This window comes from Balaenoptera musculus, chromosome 10 (genome assembly GCF_009873245.2).
Source record: "Balaenoptera musculus isolate JJ_BM4_2016_0621 chromosome 10, mBalMus1.pri.v3, whole genome shotgun sequence".
Classification (NCBI taxonomy): domain Eukaryota; kingdom Metazoa; phylum Chordata; class Mammalia; order Artiodactyla; family Balaenopteridae; genus Balaenoptera; species Balaenoptera musculus.
The window spans coordinates 79,120,700-79,140,505 of record NC_045794.1 but is presented as its reverse complement, the minus strand read 5'-3'; the positions used below and the strand labels follow the sequence as shown (position 1 = coordinate 79,140,505).

At 37.4% G+C, this 19,806-nt stretch overlaps 1 protein-coding gene across 2 annotated transcripts in view; it reads left to right on the top strand.

Moving 5' to 3' along the window:
* NTN4 (netrin 4) overlaps nucleotides 1–19,806 on the top strand; it is a 110,702-nt gene that overhangs the window by 77,903 nt on the left and 12,993 nt on the right. The window contains exons 6-7 of one of the 2 annotated variants that reach the window (XM_036867214.1): nucleotides 14,857–15,070; nucleotides 15,439–15,551. In XM_036867214.1, the coding sequence (XP_036723109.1) occupies nucleotides 14,857–15,070; nucleotides 15,439–15,551 (327 nt within the window). Of the gene's footprint in view, nucleotides 1–14,856; nucleotides 15,071–15,435; nucleotides 15,552–19,806 lie in introns of both variants that reach the window. The other variant, XM_036867212.1, reaches the window with a different exon arrangement.

Below are 19,806 nucleotides of genomic sequence, written 5' to 3'. Positions count from 1 at the left end.
TCCTGTTTCTAGTGTGAACTCTGTTCACTTTCATCCTTGGATCAAAGATTTTGAGCTAATTATCATCTATAACTTAATCCACTCCCTGAATTAGCCATATCTCTGGTGGAAAGTCCTAAAGGATTACTAAAACTCTGGCTAGACATGTTTTTCCTGACTCAGTGATAGATATAAATGCTGGTAAGCATTCATTCAATTATCTTCTCCCACGTAAGACTGTCTAACTCAGAACCACTGCTTTTCTCCAAGAAAATTTCTGGAAGAATTCTAGGATGTCTGTTTTTCATGTAACAGTTTCAAAATAAATACCAAGCAATTCCATTCAGAGGACTCCCTTATTCATAGTATACAGATTTATTTACCATAAATACCTCATACTTTAAAGTGAATTATTATAATGAGATTGGAATTTATAATAAAATTAGCTTATCACTACATTGACAATTTACTTTTACTTCCATGTTTATATTCCAGAACATAGCATTAAACTAGTATAAGTATGTTATGTTGGTATTTAAATAAATATTGAATCCAGTACTTCATGAAGTCCCATCCTCCCCCGCTTCACTATTCTTTTAACACCAAAGGATATGTTAAATGTTCAACGGGTGGGAAATTGATTGGGTATGGAATATTGACAGCTAATCCATGACATTTTTCTATAGAAAATGTCCCTTCCTTTAGTGGGACACGTGGATTGAAACAGATGTTTGAAGAAATGCTTTGTAGAACAGAATTAGTTCTCTTTTTGGGAAATAGCCAGTTAGTTACTTTACAACAAATGAATTGACTTTTATGTCAAGACATATTTTTAACTATTGCATAGTCTCTTTCTACATCTAAAGAAAAATCAGCAAATGGAAAAGAAAGTATCATTCATTCTCTGTCAGAGTAAACAACCTCTTGAAGAACTGACATGCCCTTCCTTCTTCCCTGGTGGGACAAAATAAATGTAGTCAACTGCCTTTTAGCAGAGAGTGAATAAAAATAAACTTATTCCCTCTGCCCTAAAACCTAAACCAAATGTTTACCAAGATACTGTCTGGTTACTTGGTTACCATTACCCTAAGTAGCAAGCTATCTCTGTAAAGAAAGAGTTCTGTCATCCATTCAAATCTCTCTTGTGTTCCTTCTTGCTTTTTATTTCTTCTTTCTTCTTTCTGGCTTAGATGAAAACTGTTCAACTGATGGAAATACAAGTGCCTTGAATGGGTGACTATCTTGCCGCAGACCATCTTTCCATCCCTCACAGTCTACTCAGATATCACCTTCTCAACATGGTCCCAAGAAGAATCACTGTCTCTCTCTGCTTGTACCTCTATTTAACAATTATTTCATTCTACCTTTAGCATGGTTATTCTTTACCTTCAAATTGTCTTTGAAGTAAAATTGTTAAATTAATCAAATCCAGAATACCTTATCACAATATCACCTTCCATTTTTCATTCTTGTGCCTGTATTCCAGTCCATCTCAGAAAAGAATTGTTCCCCAAGGGTCATTGACATTTCTTCCAGTAGTAGCTCAGTGGGCTTTTTCTTTCAAATTGTAGTTTTAGCAAATCCACATGAATTCATCTTATGTCATATAAACAACATAGACATCTTTGTTTTATTTTGGAAGCAACTGTGAATGATTCCAGCATAGAACCAATATGAAGTAAATGTTTTTGAAAAGCAAACTTTAAATAGAACAGTGACTTGGCAATAAGAGTTGGGAAACTTTAATCTCGGTTTTAAAAGAATCTAGGATGTAAAACCAGAAGGTTAAGAAGTGAAAGAGCTAGGTAAAATACACATTATCATAATGTAATAATCATACTAGGACTATCCTTTAAAAAGATTAAGTAACATTAAAATTCACCACAAAAAGGAGACATTTTATGAACTGATGAATAATAAAAGTCAGTCAAATTTGGGAAGAGAAGTGGGAGAGGTCATGGAATTCTCTAAAATGTCTCCAGAACAGTTCACTGAATAAATCAATAATATGCTATTCTGCATTTGATGAGAAGAAGCACTAAATAATCAAGCAAATAATTATAAAATATCTAAACTCTCAGAAACCCTAGACAAAACTAGATGGGGTATACAGAAGAGAACGAGCATTTGTTGAGTGGCTATTATAGGTCAGACACTGTGCTGGGCAATTTACATAAGTTATCTCATTTAGCAATCTTTACGAGTTAGGTGGTGTCTTTTGTATTTTATAAATGAGGACACCAAGGCTTAAATTGACTACATAATTTGTCCAAGTTCGCACAGCTGGTCAGAGGCAGAGATTTGAACCCAGATTTGACTGAGGCCAGAAGACCATCAGTCATTAAGAAATATCTATTAACTGGCTATAATTAATCCATTTTTAAAAAACTCAACACAGATTTACTCAGTGCCTATCATGTGGCAGCCCTATCCTATTCACGGTATATATACAACAAAACAGTCCCTAACCCCATGGGAACAAACTATAAATAAATTTACCCAAGTAAATATGTAAATTAAAAACTGCATCCAAAGACCCCAAAGACTTTGATCCAAAGACCTATAAAGATCTGAAGAACTTGATTCCATACTGTGACCTAACTGATGAAAACAAAATGAGTAAACAAAGGCAGAAATAATTGGAAATTTTATATATATATATATATATACATAAATATATATATATACATAAATATATACACACACACACACACTTGTATTCTTGGATCTTAAGAACTGTATTTATCTTAAGGAATCTTAGTATAAGAAAGGTGGAGGTAAATGGAGAGTGCTTCAAATAGACCAACAAAACAATCAGGAAAAGAGAGATGCTAATGAATAAATATGAAAGAAGATAAATATTCTCAGATCAACTAGTAAACTGCTCAGGGAGAATACAACAACTTTTTACATATACTTGAAAGGTATAAGGGGACATAGGGAGGGGCAAAGAATAATTTAACTTTCCTAGAACAAAGAGTCATAATTAGATATAATTGGATGAAAGTGAGGAAAGGAATTTCAGATTGATTAATGTGAAAAAAAATGTTTTGCTGCCAGTGAGAGGCATTTATGGGTAGGGAATGTCTCCCACAGAGTTAGAATAAAGAACTTTTCTTACAAATAATAAATAATAATACTTGACTGAGTGTAGCATTAAATGTAGGAAACAGTCTTGCACTCATGCAGGGAACAGTCTTGCACTGGGAAGATTCAGAATATTCTGTTCTGTTGGACCATTTCAGTTTTTTATGAATTTGCTGTGTTTCTTCTGTTTCTAATATCTTAGTGTTGCAATGCTATGATGCTAAGATACTAAAAACCTGTAAAAGAAATAGTATGAGCCTTTTAGGAGGTTCATCAAAACATAAAATCATTTCCTGGTTGTTGCTCATTGAGAGGCACATTCATTCAACAGAGATTAAGTTCTGAAAATGGGTCAGTCATGGTCCTAGGTTTTGGGGATACAGAGATGAAAAGACATGGCCCCTACCTTCTAGGCCTTCACAATGTACTATAGAGACAGCAATGAGGCGAAAAATCATAACAAAGTTACATTGGAGGCCAGAAGACCATCAGTCATTAAGAAATATCTATTAACTGGCTATAATTAATCCATTTTTAAAAAACTCAACACAGATTTACTCAGTGCCTATCATGTGGCAGCCCTATCCTATTCACGGTATATACAACAAAACAGTCCCTAACCCCATGGGAACAAACTATAAATAAATTTACCCAAGTAAATATGTAAATTAAAAACTGCATTAAGTATTAAGAAGAAAAGGGTACCATGACAGAATCTAGCAGCGGCTAACCCATCAGTTCCATGCAGATAAATGGAGTCAATAGGAATTCTTTCTCCAAAGGAAAAAGGAGTTAGAGATGACCCCAGTTTCTCACTAGATGCCTAGCTAGGAACTAGGCACCTGAGTGGTACCTGAGTGGCCTGGGAATATAGAAGGCTGTCTTCAACAAAAAGATAATGGTGTATGATCAAACCAAATTCTCCAAAGCAAAATACATTGTCCAAAATTATACTAAAAAGTTTTCCCATAGTAAAATTTGTCTGTACACTCAAAAGTACTTTCTTCAATTTTAACTAAAGTAGCAACCCAGGAATATAAAATCGGCTATTTAGCTTGCTAAGATCTCTTAGATATACTCAGAAATAACTGGCTCAGTTACAACTAGTAAACAGGAAAGGAATAATACAGAAATCAAATTGAGGGTCTGAGCAGTGGTCACATAGTAAAGCATTAAAAATAAAGGGCATTGGGACGTCCCTGGTGGTCCAGTGCTTAAGACTGTGTGCTTCCACTGCAGAGGGCACGGTTTGATCCCTGGTAGGGGAACTAAGATTCTGCATGCTGCGTGGTGTGGCCAAAAATAAGTAAATAAATAAAATAAAAATTCAGTGGGAATACATCCAAACAATTGAATTTAAAAAATTTTTTTAAAGGGCATGACTTTTGTATTTATTTGCATTACCCATTTAAAAGCTTATAGAAGACAGATAGGAAATACAGTTATATACCTCATATTTATTTTTAAAAAGCATTCAATAGAGGCAAGAATGAATAGATCTCATGCATAAATGGATCGCTTTCTTTTGTGTGGGATGTACAGTTCAGGAGACATTGCATTTCAGTAACTGATAGGCAAATCCTAATTTAGATTATTTTCTTATTAAATTTATTCTAGTGTTTTTTTTTGAAATTAACATATACCTTGAATATTGTGGAACTAGCTATCTTTGAATACAATGTATATAACATTTAAAGGATGAATAGAAAGATGCTCCTTAGGAGAGTAAAGGGGTAAACCATATTGTCTTTGAGTAAAGTTCATTTACAGTTTTTTCTTTATTATTTGTAGCTATCCATCCACTAGCAAAAAAAAAAAAAAAAAAAACAGTTGATAGTAGAAGGAGAAAATAATGCCAAAAAAAGGTAGAAGACTTCATTTTATCTAACATTTAACTTCACACTTAATATAGTAATGACAGTTCATACTGTCTCCTTCTGTTTGGAGCTACATCTCAAAGTCATCTTCTGTTCCTTCTAAGAACCTCGGCAGGAAGCTGGACAGCTTTCAAAATGGCTTTGATATTAAAAATTCTCCATCAGAAATTCTGTAGGGCCTTGGCCTTTGCAGGAGAAAACAATGTTGGGAGGCTGGGAGGCGCAGCTGAAGGAGTGGCCGCTGAGCAGTGGTGAAAGGGCTTGACGAGCAGCTTCTTTCCCAGCTGAGGGCCTTGAACTTTGAGTTCTGTTTTTAGAAAAGATAAGTCAGGAGCAAATACTTTCAGGGTATTTTGCTCCAAGTATAGCTTTTACTAATAAAATGGCAAAAGCTAGAGCCATCAGGTAATACTAATGAGTTCTGGCAATTTAAAAAAGGTGAGACGCTAAACTCAGCAGGCTGTTTCTCCTGCACACTTGGCACTGTGGATCACTCTCTGAGTGAAAGATGTGCAGACTCATAGAGCTCAAGTGAAGGTGGGAATAAAGATGAAAAGGCAGCAGTGGTCTCCTGCGACTCTACCACCAAAGGCTTTAGCAACCCCATCAAAATAAAGGAAGCCATAACTCTTCCATTATGTTCCTGGCCATTTTGTACCCATGTTTACATGCTTATTATGTTCATGTAGATTGACAGCTGTGACTTTTGTCCTACATTCCATGGCAGGGTATATCCCTATAAGCAGCAGGATCATAGATAATACCCTACTTTTTCTCAACATACTGTGATCCAAAAAATGAGAGTAATAGCCGATTAATTTTTTTTTTAAGCAGAGAAAGGAACATGTAACAAAAGAGTAACCTAATTCTATAGGATTTAGATTAGTCAAGAGAGCTGTTTGCCACCAATTCCTCACAGGTGCAAAGCAAGGAATTTCAGCCTATTTTGAAAGCCAGTTAGATCATTAATTTCCTTAAAAAACAACCCATATCTATAATGAGGCAGTTATTATTCTTTCCTCTGTGTTTCCATGCACCCTGGTCTACCTCTGTTTTAACATTTACTGCCCTGTAATTATTTATTTGCATATCTCTCTTCCCTCTCTGAAGAGATATGACTGTATTTGTCTTTGTATCTTCAGCCCCTAGCATAATTCATGTTAACACTAAAGCTCAAGAACTCTTTGGTAAAGGTATAATGAATGAATGAATGAATGATGGACATTTTAAAACCAATATGTTTCATCCAGATAACAATAATAGTTATTATCTAAGCATATGGTACCACTAAATGCCTGAAACATTGCTACACATATACACTATCTCATTTAGTCCTCACACAAACAACTCTATAGCCTAGGTATTTTTACTCTTCCTTCATGAATGAGAAAACGGAGACTTGAGGGGGTTAATTTCACAGTCATATAAGGAGTAAGCCTCATAACCAGAATTGAACTCTTCTAGTCTGACTCCTAAGTTTGTGCCCTTACCAACACTATTACATTGCCTTTGTTTTATTTTGTCTTCCTGAGATATTACAGGTACTTTCCAGACAGCTGTATTTGTTGTCAGCCTCTGCGATTGAAACAATTATTAGTTTAGAGCCTTACAGATACACAAGGTTATTTAAAAATGTGTTCATCCATTGTTTCATTAATAGTTATGTTTCCTAGGAGAAAAGCAGCTCATGTCCTCTTTTCTGTGCATGCTCTATGGAGGTACAATACTTCACAAAATAGATGTAATTACAAATATATATCTGTAAAATTTGTACAACATTTAGCAATTATCTAAATTCATTATTTGAAGGAAAATTGTTGTGAAATCTTTTGTTAAGTACCCATTTCCTCTATCTCATCTGTTCTGGAAGTTTTGTATTACTATGTCATGTTTTCTTATAACAGGACATACCAGTAGAGAACATACTGTTTAAAATAAGGTGTTTTCATTATTAAAGAAATCTTGTGACAATAGTGAGGAATTAAAATGACATTTTTAATAATTTTGCTTTGCCAATATGATTATGTGAGAGCAGCCTAGGGAAAATTTTCTTTTGAGGGGTAGTGGTAATAATTACTCCAGTAATGATTTGCTACCTAGGTAAGCCACATAGTTTCTAAACATATCTGGTTACCAGGCAATTTTTGGCTGTCAAGAACAATTTACCACAGCTGAATACACCAAAAGTGGTAATGAAACAAATAATTAAGTTTAGAATAATAGTATATGATGTTAGTTCGATCTTTACTACTGGGTTTTATGTCTAACAAGGAAAAAGAGCTGAAGTCAAGGATTTACGTTACTGCAGTTGGGTTCTAATTTGACGTTCATCATAATGAATGCATAAAAAGTAAGTGCTTGGGTTGCATTTTAGAATCAACAACTGGTAAGAAGTATATGTTGGAGGATCAGAACCTGAACCAGAATCGAAGAAGAACCTTTTTTTTCCCCCCCAAGCAAGAAGAAAATATATTTCCATTTTGGAAGAAAATAAGAAATGTAGGTTATGTGTGTCAGATATTGCCTGCCATACAAACTTCAAGAGATAGGTATGCAAGGCAAGCCTCCGTGTGCAGTCCGAAAAAGTATGCCATGAAAGGTGTCAGGGCCTTCTGCCTGAAGCTAGTTCTGCATAGTTTCCAACTGGTATTTTTATCTTGTAATTATGTGAAAAGTCACATTGACAGAAATCAACTAGCACATGTGATAGAATCACATTCTTCTCTGGCAATTCCTGAAATGTGTGTAGGTTTTAAAATATATGGCAGGGCTTCCCTTGTGACGCAGTGGTTGAGAATCCACCTGCCAACACAGGGGAAACGGGTTCGAGCCCTGGTCCAGGAAGATCCCACATGCCGCGGAGCAACTAAGCCCGTGCGCCACAACTACTGAGCCTGCGCTCTAGAACCCGTGAGATACAACTACTGAAGCCTGTGCACCTAGAGCCCATGCTCCGCAACAAGAGAAGCCACTTCAATGAGAAGCCTGCACACCGCAACGAAGAGTGGCCCCTGCTCACCGCAGCTAGAGAAAGCCTGCTCGCAGCAATGAAGACCCAACGCAGCCAAAAATAAAATAAATAAATTTATTTTAAAAATAAATAAATAAAATAAAATACATGGCAGTACAGAGAGGTCAAATCCTAGAAAGGATTGGATCTTCTATTAGAGTAAAAGATAATGGTGGTGGTGGTGGAATACCATATAATAATAGATGAGAGTCCTACATTGTCTTTCTTCTGGCTCCCTGTCTGCTGTCAAGAACCAAGTTGACTTAACTGAGGGATACAGTAACTATTGGTTTAGTCACCATCAAAATGATGAAATGTTTATACTGGATTATGGGATTTAATTTAAAGTCATAGCATTTTGATACATTCATGTTACATATTATATAATACCTCCAAATTATTTAATTAAAAACAAATGAAAAATCAAAAGTGCTTTGCTATCTTAAGAGAAAATGCCTAATGTTTTCATAATGAGGCCCAACCAAAAGAAAAAAATCAGAGGATTTAATGTGGAAATAGCGATCACTGTAACTGTATGAATTAAAATAAAACTGGTCTCCTGAGAAATTCAGTGTTTTAGAAGCAAAATGTTTACTTCTCTCTTGCGTTAGGTAAGTTTTTTTTTAATCTTGTAATAATTATTCTTCTAAATTATGAATCTCTTTAAGGACCAAGACTGTCTTATCCCTAGGAGTTTGTTCAGTATTTAGCACATAGTAGATGCTCATTAAATGTCTGTTGAGTAAGTGAATAGATAAATAAATGCTGCCTTAAACAAACACACACATTGTTATCCTTTCAAACAAAATCTATTATGGTGTTTTCCTCCTCTGCCCTTTGTAAGTACTTTTTTTTTTATCACTGCCTTTTAATTCAATTAAACAGTCTGTTTTAGAACAGTAATCCAATAGAAAATAGGGAAAGATCAAGAAGACAGACTTCACAGAAGAGGAATAAGAATAAAAACAAACAAAAACAGTCTTTTTTTGAGCAGCCATAATTTGCTATTTGATAATTGCCTGTTAAGTGCTAGGGACATACATTATGTCTCATTTAACTCTCAGTACCACCTGGTAAAATAGAAATGCGGGGCTCATAAAGGTAAAAATTTAGCTAGGAGTTGAACCCAAGTCTACCTCCACTAAACCCTTCAGGGGATAGGTGAGACCCATGCTCACCTTCAAGGAATTTACATACCGGTTTGACAGAGAAAAGTAAACATCTGACTGTCTGAAATGCAAAGTAGAAGTGACCAGAGCTATAAGAAGAAATGTTATTTTTAAAACACTAGAGGGTTTCAAAGAAAGGATGAAATCATATTCAACTGTGCTGAAATAAGGAATGACTTCTAAAAGAAGGTAAACTTGCCCATTAGATGGGTAACTGGAATGGCTGCTTTGGGCTTCACACCTGGTGAGGTGGGAGAGGGTAGCAGAGGGAAGGGTGCTGCATCTTTTTTCTGAATATCACTGAATATCAGTTTTGAAGCTCTGTCTTTACAAGAAAGGTGCAAACAGAGCTGCTACCTTGAGCACTTCCACTACTCCAAATGGTTGACTCGCTTTGACCACACCCTTCCAGCGACAACTTTAGGGGTGACACTTGAATAGATCTTAAAGGACGTGTAGAATTTTGAAAGATAGATATAGGAGAAAAGATTTCCCTATTGAAATTAATAAAGGTACAGAACAGGAAAGATTGGGGTTTCATTTAATTAGAATAAAGGCTATCTGCAAGAATTCATCCCATTCGATTAGAATAAGGGCTATAGGCAAGAGAGTCATGAAAAGTAAGACTGGAAAAGTGGGCTAGGCCATAGTATGAAGGATCTTAAATGTTTGATTAAGGGGCAGTTGTGTTTTGTAAACTACAAATGCTTCATAAACATTAGAATTATTAACTAACACATGTTGGTTGAGTAAGCAAATAAATGAATACTCCCAAGAAGATAATTTATACTTTTTGCTTAAAAAAAAAAAAAAAAAAGGCAATATTCCATGGCCTTACTGTAGTGGTTCTCAACCAAGGAGAGCATAAGGGAGGAGAGGAAGGGTGTGTTTCACATATGTAAGATGTAAAGAACTTTTGCAGACTTCTCACATTTCTGCTGGTTTGAGAACCACTGCTCTAATGATTATAGGCTTAACAAAATTAAAGAGATCTAAACAGAGTACTACACCATCAATACCTGCATTTCTTCAGCTTCTGTTCTCACAAGTCACCAACACCCTCCTGTTTGACAGCATTACTGTCCTATTATAAATCTTATGTGACTTACTCATTCTGTTGTCTTACATTGTTAATCACTTGAAACTTTCTCATCCTTTGGTTTCCATAGCAACACCTACTTGATTCTTTTCACTCTCTATCTGGTCCTTATCTGCTTTACAAGTTACTGCTCTTCTAACTGCCTGGACCAGTGTTCCACCCTTGGTTGCCTTCTCACTCTATATACTATCCCTGGGAAATCTCATCCATCCCTCCTAGTTTCAATTCCCATCTGCTGACAACTCTCAACACTGTATTTGTGACCCCATCCTTCTTCTACACTTCAGATTATTATTTCCAGTTGCATATTATAACTTATTAGTGCATCCTTCAGACATCTCAAACTTAACATGTCTAACCCTGAACTCACCATCTTCTCCCTCCCTTCCCTATCTCCACCCCGACATGGATTCACCTATCCCAACCTGCTCTAGTCATTCACTTTCATAAACTAGAAACCTTAAAATCTTCCTCAGTTTCTGTTTGTCCCTCAACAGTGCATTCTTCCTCCTCATCCAGATGGCCTCTGAACCCTATCAATTCACTATTAAGAAAAAAATGATTTGTCACATCCAACCTTTTCTCCCGTTCCTTCATCTGCTGTCTTAGTCGAATTCCTTGTTCTCTCTCATTTCTTTGGTTTCTCTGCCATCAGTCTCTCCCTACTGCAGTCTATTTCACACAATGACGCCAAAGTAACTGTCAAAATTAAATTATAACCATGTCATAATTCTGCTTTTTTAACATTTTACTTCCTATGATTCTTTATACCCATAAGACGAAATTCAGCTTCTTGGGTTAGGCCCTGCCTCAATCTGGCTCCAAACATAACTCTATAGCTTTTTCTTCAGCCTCACCAGCTCCAACTGCTTTCCACTCAACGTACACTCTAGACACACTAACCTTCTCACAGTCCCCAAATAGGCCCTTTCACATATGACTCCTACAGCCTGGAAGGTCCTTCAGGTCAATTCCGTAAATTCTTATTTGGGCATCTACTATGTACCAGACTCTGTTCTGGGGCATAGAAAGCAAAAATAAGAAGATAAAGATCCTTCTGTCAATGAGTTCAGAGTCCAGTAATAAGGGAGACAGGCACATAAATAATAATGCACTGTGATACACACAAAATAGAAATATATACAAAGAACAGAGGCAGCATAGAAGAGAGGGTGGTTAATTGTCTGGAAGGCGTGGGACAAGGAAGGGTAAAGGTAAAGGCAATGCAGGCACAGCCAGGGGCACTGAGGCATGAAAGAGTTTCACGTTTTCAGGAAGCAGGAAGAGCTTCCACATACAATGCAGAAACATAAAATGCATTGAGGATGAACCATACACTTAAAAATGGTTAAGATGGTAAATTTTATGGTATGTGTTTTTTACCACAATTAAAAAATTTTTAAAATTATTTAAAAGAAACGCAATGGGGAGAGAATCTAAAGACAGGCTGAAATAAGCAACTGCCTATCTTCCCCTCCTTTTCACCTTGCAAACTCCTACTCATCTTTTAGGATCAACTCAGATGTCTAAATGACCCCTCCTTTGTGGATCCTATGTGAGACCCTCAGCCTGTGCACTCTTCCTCTGTGCTCTTACAGAGCTCTATTAGAGTGCTAATCACAGATTATGGAAATGTTTTGTTTATTCCTCTGTTTCCCCCACACGGATATGAGTTCCTTGACTCACATTCGTGAGTCACCATAACTTATACAGGCATAGACTCTACACTTCTACAAGAATTATCTAATGAATTCATTAGTTATTTAATTCACTATTAATTAACCATATGCTACATACTATACTAAGTGCTTTATATACATGATCTCCTTTCACCCTTACAACTGTATGAGGGTAGATATTGTTCTCTTTTCCATTTTATAGAAGAGAAAACTGAGAAAACGAGAGGCTAGGTATCTTGCCAGAAGTCACACAGTTAGTAGTTGATGTGAAGCCAGATTGAAGCCAGAGCTTCTAATGACAAAGAAAGTAATCAATAGAGTAAGTTTCCAAGGGGATAAAGGAGGGAGTGGGACCTAGAAAGTTAATTGAGAAGATTCAGAAGGAAGAGCTGGCCCGGCAGGTGTCTGACTCTGTGCTATGCACCTTGCTGAAGTAATTTCATTTATAATAGTTTCATCCTCATCAAATCTCCGTGTAATGTAGATACCCAAATGAAGAAACCGACATTCACAAAAGTTAAATTTTTTGCCCAAAATCACAGAGCTTGTGAGAGACAAGGCCATAAAGCAAGATCTCTTCCAGCTTTCTCATTTGATTCTTAGAGAAAAGCGTGGAAAGTTGAAGATAAAGAGATTTTGAGGTGGAGAAAAGATTACCTGAGGACCTTATCAGTGGATCAGAATCTTCAGACCAAGTGGTTAGGGTGAATTAAAAAGCCTGGAGAAATTTTGGGACACCCACTGTGAGGAATTTTATTTAAAAAAAATAGGCAGGGACAATTGAATAAATAGGGCTAATGAGCATCAGTTAGGGGGCCCTACTGAGGTTAGGGTACACAAATTTGTGATAAACCCAACAAGCACATTCTTTTTTTACTTTGTTCAGCTACTTTTGCTAGCCCATGAACAAAGAAGGTGTTGGGGACTGTCAAACTGAGCAGTAGGCAATCGCAGGAGTTGGGAGAGGGCTGAGAGGAAGGACTTTTGATTAATAGAAAGGACTTGCAGAAGTGGCTGATTATAGATTCTAGTCTGAGGAGCTGTCTTAGCCCATACAGGCTGCTATAACAAAATACCATAGACTAGGTGGCTTAAAAGATAAACGTTCATTTCCCACAGTTGGAGAAATAACTGGAGGTTGAAGTCCGCAATATGGTGCCAGCATGGTCCAGTTCTGGTGAGAGCTCTCTTCTGGGTTGCAGACTGCCAACCTCTGTTGTTGCTTCACATCCTTCACACAGAAGAGAGCTCTGCATTCTTCATCCCCTTATAAGGGCACCAATCTCATCTCCCCCAAATTGTATCCAAACCTCCTAAAGGCCCCCCACCTCTAAATACCATCACATTGGGGATTAGGCTTCAACATAAAAATTTGAAGGGGGGGACACAAACATTCAACAAATCAAATTAAGCTTTCTTCCTATACCAAACCTGAACTCTCCCAGTTGTATAGCGGTGGAGAAACAACCTATCATTTTATCTGGGGTCACTATAAATTGATGACTACTAACCTCAAAAGGTGGCCTTTATGCTGCTGGCAATTATATTTCACTTCCTAAGTGTCTCATTCACTCTCCCACTCCCATTCTTCATCATCTCTCTCACCTGATGACCTTGCTTTCTATTTCATCCAGAAAATACAAGCAATCAGGGGACTCCCCTGGTGGTCCAGTGGTTAAGAATCTGTCTGCCAATGTAGGGGACACGTGTTCAATCCCTGGTCCGGGAAGATCCCATATTGCTGCGGGGCAACTAAGCCCATGCGCCACAACTACTGAGCCCACGCACTGCAACTATTGAGCCCATGCACCACAACTACTGAAGCCCGCATGCTCTAGAGCCCTCACGCTGCAACTACTGAGCCCACGTGCCGCAACTACTGGAGCCCGTGCTCCACAACAAGAAGCCACCGCAATGAGAAGCCCACACACCGCAACGAAGAGTAGCCCCTGCTTGCTGCAACTAGAGAAAGCCCAGGCACAGCAACGAAGACCCAGCACAGCCAAGAAAGAAAAGAAAATACAAGCAATCAGAAGAAAAATCCCACCAGCTCCCACCACTGCATTTATTCACTTCCCTGCATTTGTATCCATATGCTCTGCCTTCTATCCTATTACTATGAACTAATCATGCTCCTACCCAAGTCCAACACCTCCTCCTCTACACCAAATCCCATCCTTTTTTTCCTCTCTCAAGTATTCCTTTAAAAATTCTCCCATCTCTCTTCTACCTGTCAATTTTTCCCTTTCTACTGGATCATTTCCATCAACATCAAACATGCTGTAATTTCCCCCATCTTAAAACAATCAAAACAGACAAAAACTCAAACCTTTACTTCAGTTCATATATCCATTCGGTATTAGCTACCACCACATTTCTGTGCCCTTATAGAAAAGCTCACAACACAGTTGTCTGTTCTCATGCTCAGATTACTCTATTCCCATTCTCTCCTGAGTTTTCTTCAGTGAGGTTCGCCACTCACTGTTACACTGAAACTGTTCCTGTCAAGGACACCGGTGGTCTTCATGCTGTCAAGTACAATGATCCATTCCTGGTCCTCATCTTCTTGGACCTGTCAGCATTTAACACAGTTGATGTCGTCCACCTCCTTGAAACTTTGGCTTCCAGGACACCATGAGCTCATGATTTTTTTCCTTTCTCACTAACTGCTCCTTCTTTGTTGATTCATTCTCATCACCCCAAACAAAAGCCATTCATATTTAATACCTTTAATTTTAGGATAAATTAGGTGGTTTAGCAGCAGATGTGCTTTTCTGATGACATCTTCTTATCTGTCATTAATTAGCTTTCATTCATTGAGCATACACCAAGTGGGTACAGGAGGAGCCTCAGAGATACGCTGTGTGGTGAAGGGAAGCCAGTTTGGGATGGCTGGGCCTAATCTCCACAGATAATCTGGTCACTCATTGGTCCTCGTGTGTCCTCTCTGTTGTAGTGTGTTCCTGTCATCCAGTTGGATCAGCTGTCCTTCCTTTCAGCTCAGTGACCTTCTGTGACCCCAGCAACGGTGACTGCCCTTGCAAGCCTGGGGTGGCAGGGCCACATTGCGACAGGTGTATGGTGGGATACTGGGGCTTCGGAGACTATGGCTGCAGGCCTTGTGACTGTGCCGGGAGCTGCGACCCTCTCACAGGAGACTGCACCAGCAGGTGAATGTGCATGGCTCTTTCTCTCACCTCTGTGTCTTTCAGATTCTTTTGAAGATCTGGTAGTGATTTGGAAAACGTTGCATGCTGCTAGTGGAGCAAAGATGTATTTGCACATCTCTTTAAAAATTTTTTGTCAAATTGCAGAGTCAAGTAATTTGTTCTTGCAAGATTCTAGAGATGGCCTTGTTCATTTTGCAAAATAAATTATTCTTTTTAACAATAAGCCCTTTACAACACTATTTATTTCTGAAAAGTGAAAGGATGGGAAGGTAGCTAATAAGGTTTAAATCTCTAGAAATATATTCATTTCATTCAAGTTCTAAGAAATTCCTTAATAAGTTCTTCATCATTTTTTATTTTATTAGCAGCACAGACATAGACTGGCATCATGAAATTCCTAACTTCCATTCCATGCACAATAAGAGTGAACCAACCTGGGAGTGGGAAGATGAGCAAGGATTTTCTGCACTTCGACATTCAGGTGAGACAATAGATATTACTGGGTCTAGTCATATTTCCGGGTCTGGTCTTGAGTAACAGTGATTCATGACGAACCAGAGAACAGATTTTGGATCTAATAAGGGGAACTCTAGTTCTAAGGTTAACAAAGTAGTGACCCTCATAAGTATAAAACTCTTAAACATAGCTAAATGGTATTTAACAAGCTTTTGTTTATTTTCTTTTCTTTTTTTTTTTAATTTATTTTAATTATTTATTTTTATTTATTTATGGCTGTGTTAGGTCTTCGTTTCTGTGCGAGGGCTTTCTCTAGTTGTGGCAAGCGGGGGCCACTCTTCATCGCGGTGCACGGGCCTCTCACTATCGCAGCCTCTCTTGTTGCGGAGCACAGGCTCCAGACGCGCAGGCTCAGTAATTGTGGCTCACGGGCCTAGTTGCTCCGTGGCATGTGGGATCATCCCAGACCAGGGCTCGAACCCGTGTCCCCTGCATTGGCAGGCAGATTCTCAACCATTGCGCCACCAGGGAAGCCCCTGTTTATTTTCTGATTGTTAGAATAACATGTAATTAGTACAGAAAATTTGGAAAATGCAGAATATCACAGTAAAAAAAAACCCCAAATCTCACTATCCCACTGTTAATGGGTGTGTTTCCCTCTCTCTAAGATTTTTTTTTTTTTTTTTTTTTTTTTTGCTGTGGACCATTTTTAAAGTCTTTATTGAATTTGTTACAATATTGCTTCGGTTTTATGTTTTGGTTTTTTGGCCGCAATGCATGTGGGATCTTAGCTCCCTGACGAGGGATCAAACCTGCGCCCCCTGCATTGGAAGCCGAAATCTTAACCACTGGACGGCCAGGGAAGTCCCTTCCTCTCTCTAAAACATACTGTTTTACACAGTTGAGAGCTAACTCAATGGAAATGTACAGATTCATTTAAAGGAAAAACATTCTTACAGACCTAGTGTAACTCAGTATGTACAAAGCAAAAGCTAGCTGTGAACTCCTTATGTTTAAAGTTTTATCCAACTATAAAACAAAAATAATTTTACAAACTAAATATAAGCCAAATAAAATGAATAAAATTTAAATTAACATTAATTGAATATGAAAAATGATTTTTACTGAAGCCAAAACACTGTTTACTACATAAATATGATTCCTTGAGTTTATCAAGTCTATACTACTCTTTATTCTGATTTAATTTTCCTATGATGTTTACCTGTTCTGTCATTTGAGGAGCATGCTGTGATACTGGCGGGAACACATAATTTCTGTGTTCATCCTATCTCTATTCTTTTCTCATAGAAACTCAAGTGGTTCTGTTTAGCATCAACTTAAATCATATCACAAATACAAATGTGGACAAGAAATCTTGTTGTCAGCATTTGGTTGTAAAGTGCTCACCAAATCATCCAAATAAAACTTAAAATAACATATTAAAATATTTGTTATTATTAAACATGACAAACACCAAAAATGTGATATGAACACCCATATGAACACCTTCTAGTGTTATCAAATCTTAATTTTGCCATAATTGCCTCATATTTTCATTTAAATTATACAGATGCATTTGAAGCCCCTGATGTACCAATCTACAAATAGACTAGCCTTCCTTACTCCACAGAATAACCACTAACCTGAATTTTGGTGTTCATCATCCACTTTCACATTTTTACTATTTTACTATATGTATATTAAATAGTATATAATTAATATATTTATGTAATGTTTTAAAAATCTCATGTACATGATAACTTACCTACCCTTAAAATTTTTTTTTTTTAGTTAAATGTGTACTTTTTTAAGATTTATTCATTCTATTATATGAATACAACACTCTGTATTCTCCCGTTGTTTGCCATTTAGGTTATTTCCAATTTCCAATTTTCCACTATTATATATAATGCTACCATGAATGTTCTCTTATATGTGTTATATTGTGCACTTGAGAAGCAGTTTCACTAGATCAGGGGCTGGCAAACTACAGCCCTCAGGCCAAATGTGGCCTGCCATCTACTTTTCTACAGGCTAAGCTGCCTGCTCTAAGGTTTAAATGGTTACTTTAAATGGTTATATAAGTACCTACATAAAATCTTTAATTTTTCCCCATGGTCACAAAGCCTAAAATATTTATTATCTGTTCCATTATAGAAAATGTTTGCTGACCCTTGTTCTGGGGTACAATCTAGATACTGTTGGGTCACAGTGTGCTTATTGTCAAATTTACCATTTATTGCCAAATAGCTCTCTGAAGTGGTTGCATAAATTTGCATTCCACCAGCAAAGTATGACACCCTGTTGTTCCACATCCTCACAAATAAGTACTTTGTACTTATTTAACAAATGTCTATATAGCACATACAAGGGGCCAAGCAGTATGCTAACTCGTTAACTCAGGCACAGTTTAACTCATTCAATATTTTTTGGACTTCTAAAACTGATGTTATCAAACCTCTAAATTTTTGCCAATCTGATGGGTGTGAAATGGGATCTTGCCATTTTAATTGCATTTTCCTGATTAGTAATTTTTTTTTTTTAATTTTTATTTATTTATTTTTGATTTATGGCTGTGTTGGGTCTTCGTTTCTGTGCGAGGGCTTTCTCTAGTTGTGGCAAGTGGGGGCCACTCTTCATCGCGGTGCGCGGGCCTCTCATTATCGCGGCCTCTCCTGTTGCGGAGCACAGGCTCCAGACGCGCAGGCTCAGTAATTGTGGCTCACGGGCCTAGTTGCTCTGCAGCATGTGGGATCTTCCCAGACCAGGGCTCGAACCCATGTCCCCTGCATTGGCAGGCAGATTCTCAACCACTGCGCCACCAGGGAAGCCCCTGATTAGTAATTTTTCATGGTTTCTTGGACTTTCAGGTTTCTTTTCCTGTGAATTTCCTATTTGTAGTTTTCTTACTAATTTGTAGGAGTTCTTTATAGACTCATTCATTTAACAAATATTTATTGAATACTCATACTATGTGCTAGTGCTGTAAATCTAGTAATTGAACAGACAAAAATCTCAGTGTCCAAGGAGTTCACATTCATGCAGAGGAAGACAGCTAATAAACAAGTAAAATATTTAATGATGTTTAATATAATAGAGAAATAAAGCAGGGATGTGGGATAAGAAATACTTGAGAGGGACATACTTTTAAATGGGGTGATCAGAAAAGTCCTATGAAAGAACTTTTGAGAAAAAAACCTGAAGAAGGTAAGAGAGTGAGCTATACAGATAACAGAGGAAAGAGAGTTTAGGCAGAAGATACAGCAAGTACAGAAACCCTGAGGTGAGACTAGGCCTGGCTTATTTAGGAAACAGCAAGGAGGCCAGTGTGGCTGAAGCAGAGTAAGAAACCACAGTTTTAATACATTCTCATAGAGAATTTATGGGCCTTTCAAGAATCAAGAACTCAAATTATAGAAACACTTGGTATCTGCAATTCCATATCATGGGTTTTTTTTCACTTAACATAATCTTATGATCATTTTCCTAATTGGTTTCATTTTAATTCACAACAGGAAAGAAGGTGGGAATGATAAGGTAATATGAAGTTGTCATATTTATCTTTTTTAGCATTTGAAAAGGAAAAATCTTTCCCATTAATTTTGTGCCTTAATGCTACGTAGTCTGAATTCTATGATGTTAACTTTAATAACCACTTTTGAAAGATTTCTTCTCTTTTTCTAACACAGTGGTTTTCAGAATTCTCCAACTTTGTCTGCCAAGCCAAATCTGTAAAAATCAAGGTTCTAGTGCCATAAGACGTTAAGCCAATTATCATGTTACTAGGGAGGGAGCTGGCAGCACACTAATGAAGCACATAACGGTGCTGGCATCAGAGTAACTCCAGACTCTCACGTCCACAACAGCTGTTAGGTCTCTGATGTCCGCAGAGAGTCTCTGAAATTCATCCAGATGAGCTCCGGATTGAGGAAGAGACTGTTCAGTCTCCTGCTACAGCAATATTCCCAATGGGTATAAAATAGTGCCCCTGGGCACCTTTTTCAACAGAAACGTGATAATCAGTTTTCTAAGCACTGTGGTTCATTTTCAAATCTATTTGCCTACCTACCTATTTACCTGCCATAAGTTTCCATAACTAGGAATATAATGCACTACACCAAGATACTCTTCATTTCTACCACTTCTTGTGGGGTAGAGCATCAGATGTAAAATTTCACTTCCTGTCCAACAAAACTGGCTTTAACTAGTACCAGAGAACTGTAAACAATACTTTTTTTTTGAAACGTTCTAACAACCCAGTATAACTAAATAGGTTTTCC